Source organism: Sus scrofa, chromosome 11 (genome assembly GCF_000003025.6).
Source record: "Sus scrofa isolate TJ Tabasco breed Duroc chromosome 11, Sscrofa11.1, whole genome shotgun sequence".
Lineage (NCBI taxonomy): Eukaryota > Metazoa > Chordata > Mammalia > Artiodactyla > Suidae > Sus > Sus scrofa.
Window position 1 is genome coordinate 51,416,570 of NC_010453.5, and position 6,662 is coordinate 51,423,231.

The following is a 6,662-nucleotide window of genomic DNA, read 5'->3' on the forward strand; positions in this document are numbered from 1 at the left end:
TACAGAGACCTTATAATAAAATATTTACCAATTTTTATTTCATCCAGAAACTGCAATCAAATATATATATATCTCCATCCATCTGAAAACTTTCCTCCCCTAAGACCCGAGTTCCCATTATCCTTCAATGATAGCCCACATCCTTAACATGACTCAACAGTCTCAGCTATTCGTCCCCTTGCTCTTTTTTTCAACTTCCTTCAAATTCTCCAAGACACCTGTCTTCTTTCATCATGGGGCCTTCATACCATCTGCTGTCCAACACCTAGAACACTTTCACAGTTCTCCATTCCCATCCATTCATCCCAGCAAACTGCTCTTCATCCTTCCCGGCTGAGATAAAATATTATGCCAGGAAACCTTGCCTGAACTCCTGACATATTTTGACTGCACTCTGGATCCATAACACTCACTCATCATATAATTACTTGCTCGACATCTGTCTTCCTTGCTAAATGGTAAACAATATGAACCTGGTCATTTCACATCATGTTTCCTATTCCAATATCTAACACACTGCTTAGCACAGAGTAGATCAAGTGCTCAATAAACTTTTGCTGAATTAATACATTCAAACTACCGGGCAAGTCCAAAACCGTAAAATACTTTACAAGCAGGACAGGTAAAAAGTTCTACACAAGTTTCAAGTTCCATCTTACCCTCGGACCTTCAAGTGGTCCTGCCTCAAACAAGTGCTATTTGGCAATTATAAAGTAAAGCAAAAAAATCTCTTTAGATAACGAGCATGTTTTAAAGTTTCAAGAAACCAAGGTTAGAAATCACAGGTCTTAAATAATTGGAATCAGCTTTAAAATTCATCTAAAGGAATGCACCTGAAATGCAATTAAAAGGACACGAACTTGGATAAGGGCTCAATTTTAACCACAGCAGTGTACATTACAAAAGGACCAATCCCAGTTCCTACCACTGTCTAGGCTCTACAAGCAGTACTTTATTCCAGGAGTAATGACTGCAGTGCTACAGTCATCTGAGTAGGCTATATGATCCTTGAATAAGTTTATTAAATGTAAAAACAAATTATAAGCAAACACACTAAGTAGCGATAAATAATCTCTTCGGTTAGCGGAAAAAAAGGAAATGGTAATAAAGCTGATAAGTAATTTGAAAACTAGACTTAAAAAGGGGAATGCTTTTTTTACTTGAAACATTCTAAGTTTTCTGTTCACCTAACACTTATTGAGTGCTAATTACAAATGAGACAGTGTTTAAAGATTTTAATACATATTATTTACTCCATTTTAGACATGAGGAAGTGGAAGCACTGAGCTAAGTAACTTACCCAACATCATACAGCTGATAAGTGCCAGAGACAGAATCCAAAGCCCGCCACTCTAGCTCCAGAGTTCTCCCTCTTACCACTGCACTACACTGCAGCCCACTCTCTCCAATCCACTGAAACAGGGTTTCTATCCGCACCATGCCACTCCAGGGAAACTTTTCACTAAGTTCACCAATGACTTCTACTTTGCCAAACCTAAGAGCCACTATCTGCCTCCGCCTTTTTCATCCATTATGAAGCATCTCATTCAACTGACAACCCACCTCTTTTGCCATACATTTGCTTCTTTAGTGACATATACCCCATTTTCTTCCTACCTCAGACGTGGACTCGCTCCTCTTCCTTAACTACACATTCTTCCTCAGAAATTTCCCACTGTACCACAGCTTTAAATACTATCTGCATGACTCCAAATATCTCTAGTCCCCATCTGAGTTCTAAACTCATACCCAACTACCTATTTTGACATCTCACTTAGATGTCTAACACCTTATACTTAATGATCAAAACCAAACACCCCACCCTTCACCCCCAACCTGTTCTCTCCAAGCCTTCTCTACCATCCAGGATTCAGTTGCTTAGGCTAACCCCTTACTCCTTTCCCTAGCCTCCCACATCCAACTCTTCAACAAATTCTATCAGATCTACTTATAAATTGTCTCCACTATCACTTTAACGCAAACTCTACCTTTGCCTACAATGCCCTTCAGAATGGTCTCCTTACTTTTATTCTTGACTCCTTAATCTCCACGAAGCAGGCAAAGTTAAAGTCAAATTCACCTCCACTTGCTTTAAATCATCTGTCTTCTCACTGCATTTTAAATAAAATCCTAGCTCTTGACCATGGCCTAGAAGAGCCTACACGATTTGGCCCCGGCCTTTTCCACCTTCCCATCCTTCTATTCGCTCCCCATCACAAGAGTCCCTAAAGCCACAACTGCCTTCTTTTCTCTTGTAGGAACACACTATGATCATTTCCACTATAGGACTTTTGCACGTGCTATTCTTTCTTCAAGGAGCATCTTTTTTCTCCAGACGTTTATACAGATAGTTTCTTTTCCTCCTTAGGTGTTGTTCAAATGTCACCTCCTCTGAGAGGTCTTCTAAGCACTCCTCTATTTATATGTTCCTCTATCATTACAACTCTTATTATTACCTGAAGTTATCTTATTTACTTGTTTATTATGTCTTGTCGACTTCGGTATTTAAAAGCTCTAGCCCCGACGCTTCCCACAGTACATAGAAGGCACTTAATAAATTCATTAAATGAGTGGATTTTCCCCATTGCATTTTAAGCTGTTTATTGAAAATTGACCAATTCTGACAAAGCACTAGGCCTATATTTTGGGTGTATTAAAAGATAAATCCTTAAAACCCCCCTTAATTTTTCCAATCTAACACATTTCAGGCATTAACACCCCCCCCCCCATAACACACACACACACAAACACAGCCCACCTATAAGACCGTACTGAAAACTGTTACATCTTCCATATGGATAAACTGTATTTTCTTCCTCCAGGCGAACAAACGTGTTCAACTCATTCAACAAACGTGGAAAAGGGAATTTTAGTGAGCACCGTAGCACCTGTTACATCTTCAATCAGTTAAGAGGCGCTTATGAGCCAGACAGCACATGGGAGACACGGCCTTTCTTTCAGGGGTTTTATTTAGGTAAAACCTGAGTAGCTTAGACGAGAACTGTCCTAATCCCTAATAAGGGCTACTCACTTCATTTAAAGAAACAAAGTAAAACAGCCTGTGGACAAGAGATTATGCTAGGATTCACTAAAGGAAACCGATTTGGGGGTCCCTGGCAAATACGAATTGTGTGTTAGACTGGGGTCGGTTTAAAAATAACGGGAAAACAAGAGGAAGAGAAGTCGGTCGGTTCAAGGACCAACTCAGTGATAAGGTAAAGGTCAACTCAAGCTCCAGGAACCTGGGCACGAGGGTTAAGGGGAGGAGAAAACACAGAGCCCTGGGACCTTCGTTCACCGCTTCGGCCTCCACGGTAGGCACTTGGAAAACTGCACAGATCTGTGTGCTCAGCTATCTCCCACTTCTATCCCTGCAAGGAAACAGCCCTCGGGTACTCACATGGGCTCGAGAGTCTTGCTGAGCCAGGACTTGAGTGCCTCGAAGTTTTCAATGATCATTTTAGAAACCATCCACAGCGGCCCCGAGGCCCGTCACACTCCTCCGCCCGCCCAGGTCGCGGCCGCTACAGCCGCCGCTGCCCCCGCCCCCTCCTCCGCGCGCCGCCCGCGTGGGCCGCGGTGGGAGGCGCCGTGGCAGGTTCCCGCGAGCCCTGATCAGCGAACAGTTCCGCGGGGACCGCCGCAGGCCGCGAGTCCACGGGGTGTCAGGAACTCCCCCTCCCCGGACCCTGGCCCCGGCTGAGGCAGCAACGGTTTGCCCGGGCCCTCCCCCTTCCCTCCACCCCTGCGAATCTTCCTGGACCAGAGCGCGACACGCGCCTAGACCCGGGCGTTCTCTCAAGCCTTGGGGCCGGGTGTTGCTGGCAATGCAGAAGAGGCAAAAGTGAAGAAAACGAAGACGAAGGGCAGCTGAATGGGAACGATTCGGGGGGTCTTCCCGGCTCCCAGCACCCCCAAGAAGATGGCTGCCGATAAGTCTCGCGAGAACTAATGAAGTCTCGCGGTGGTTCCCGGAGCCTGCTGGGAAGAGACGTAAGATTCGCAGAGAGCGTGCTGGGCAAGTGCGGTAGTTCGAGTTTTGCGTAATTGCGTGGCTTGAGGGTTTTCATTCCTTGCTCCTCTTAAGGAAAAAAGACTTTGGAGTTTTGTTTTGTTTTGTTTTGTTTTTACAAGGAAGGAAAGGCTGCTGACGTCAGAAGCAGCGGGAACCCCAGCTTGTCCTCAGTAACAGACTGCCTGGCTCGTCAGCTGGAAGGAACGTGTGGATGGGAGGGCTCCCTTGAGAGCGTCCACAAGGATATGCCGGGACGGCGACCACCGGGGGGTTACAGGTGTGCTGCGCTGTGATGTGGACAAGATTGGGAAGAACGAGCTGGTCTAATCTAACGCACTGAGATCTTCAGAGGATTAGTGTCTTGTCCAGAATTGCTCTACTTATGGGCAGAGCACTAATGATCCAGGGATTCCCCTAGCCCTTGACAGTTTCTCAAGTAGTTTCCAACCATCTGAAACTTTCAGACTTTTCCCCAGCTAGAAATAAGAGAAGTGTCTATGTTTTCAGTTCTCTCCAATTTAAAGTCAATTCAGCTCTATCGATAGGGAAAGTACGTAGTATCAAGAGAGAGCCTTCATATCAGCATCCTAAATCCATTAACTTCCTTTCTCCTGGCTGGCCAAATAAGTTTAATTCCTGCCTCAGTTGTTCTGTTTGCTGTTATTAACTGCCTAGTACCATTAAGGTACTAGGTAGAATTTTGCAAAAGGTCTAGCGCCCATAAACTATAATGAAATGAAAATAATTCACATTATAAAGACACTTAAAAGTAAGCAGACCAATAAAAAGCTCCTTATGGCAAGCATAGTGGTAGACTAAATTGTCATTAAGATCTCTGAGTTTACAATTTGCTAGAGTGACGTGTCCTTAAGTGGAAAAGATTTGGTCAAATAAGAAAAGCTGGACATTTGTTATAAAATATAGCATATAAAGTAGTATGCAAATTAGAAAACAGCTACTGAATAACCAGGGTGTTTATTAAAGTGATTTAGCTAAATGAAATAAGCTGGACACAGAAAGGCAACTAGTCTGTGTTTCTACTTACGTGAGTTACCTAGAGTTGCCCTACCACTAGAGAAAGAAAAATAGAATGTTAGTTGCCATGGTCAAGAGCGTAGGGCAGAATGAGGAGGTATTTTTTAATGAGTAAAGAATCCCAGTTTAGTTTGTTTGTTTTGTCTTTTTGCCATTTCTTGGGCCGCTCCTGTGGCATATGGAGGTTCCCAGGCTAGGGGTCGAATCAGAGCTGTAGCCACCTGCCTACCCCTGAGCCACAGCAACGCGGGTTCTGGGCCGCGTCTGCAGCCTACACCACAGCTCACAGCAACGCCAGATCCTTAACCCACTGAGCAAGGCCAGAGATCGAACCGGCAACCTCATGGTTCCTAGTCGGATTCACTAATCACTGAGCCACGATGGAGCTCCAAGAATCCCACTTTAGGAAGATGAAAAAGTTCTAGAGGTAGGCAGTGTTAATGGTTGTGCAACAATGTGAGTGTTGTGTACTGTACACTTTAAATGGATAAAGTGGTTCTTTTTTTTGTATTTTGCCACAATAAAAAATGATTTATAAATTTAATATTGCTGGGGAAAATGTAAAATCCTAATTGTTTACCCTGTTTAATAGCCTCGCCACAGGCTGACTCCATCAGTGTTTTCAGCCTCATCACCAACTATTGGTTAGGTCTGGCTCTCCACTCAAGCTAGTCATTGCTCTTGTATCAAATGCTATATACTCCCTATAAACTGATTGGCTCTCAACACCCCATTTATTCACATCATTTCCATAGGGAATACTTCCACTTCTTTAACTACTCAAGCCTTGCCTATCCTTTTCTCTCAGTACCACTGCTACTTTTGAAGCCACCTTCCCCACCCCAAAGATAGTAACAGCCTTTCAGTTTCTCTACCTTTTAGCTGCCCCCATATCAGCTCATCTTCAATTGCCTTTATCATCATTGCCTTTAATAACAATCATTGTAAAACTTGGATCTCATGATCATGTCACCTCCGTGTTTAAAATCTTTAACTTCCACATTGGCTTCAGAATAAACATCTAAATTCTTTAACACCTATAAAATGCCTGTTTATAATCAAACCCTTCCTATTTGCCTTAGAACCTTCTTTCACTGCCTTTCAGCCTTTGCTTCAGCCATCCTGAACTATTTCATGTCCTTTGAAAAAGATGTGTTCTCTCACTAAAGTGAGCCATTGCAAAATGTTTCCCTCCCTTGCACTTGATGAAACCCTACTCATCCATCAAAATTCAGTGCAGGGGAGTTCCCGTCGTGGCGCAGTGGTTAACGAATCCGACTAGGAACCATGAGGTTGCGGGTTCGATCCCTGGCCTTGCTCAGTGGGTTAACGATCCGGCGTTGCCGTGAGCTGTGGTGTAGGTTGCAGACGCGGCTCGGATCCCGCGTTGCTGTGGCTCTGGCGTAGGCCGGTGGCTACAGCTCCGATTCGACCCCTAGCCTGGGAAGCTCCATATGCCGCGGGAGCGCCCAAGAAATAGCAACAACAACAACAACAACAAAAAGACCAAAGACAAAAAAAAAAAAAAAAATTCAGTGCAGGTAGCATCACCTTTAGAAGTCCATCCTTAACCTCCCTGCTCTAAAGCAAGAGTCCTCCTGAGGTTTTATCA

General features: G+C 44.1%; 1 protein-coding gene across 25 annotated transcripts in view; it reads right to left on the reverse strand.

The window, feature by feature from the left end:
- Window positions 1-5,177, reverse strand: part of RBM26 (RNA binding motif protein 26) — an 84,359-nt gene extending 79,182 nt beyond the window's left edge. For 8 of the 25 annotated variants that reach the window (XM_013980607.2, XM_021065774.1, XM_013980600.2 and 5 more), the window contains exon 1: window positions 3,401-5,173. In XM_013980607.2, coding sequence (XP_013836061.1) covers window positions 3,401-3,471 — 71 coding nt within the window. In that variant the 5' untranslated portion in view covers window positions 3,472-5,173. Of the gene's footprint in view, window positions 1-3,400 lie in introns of all 25 variants that reach the window. The other 17 variants (XM_021065773.1, XM_005668487.3, XM_013980606.2 and 14 more) reach the window with 8 other exon arrangements.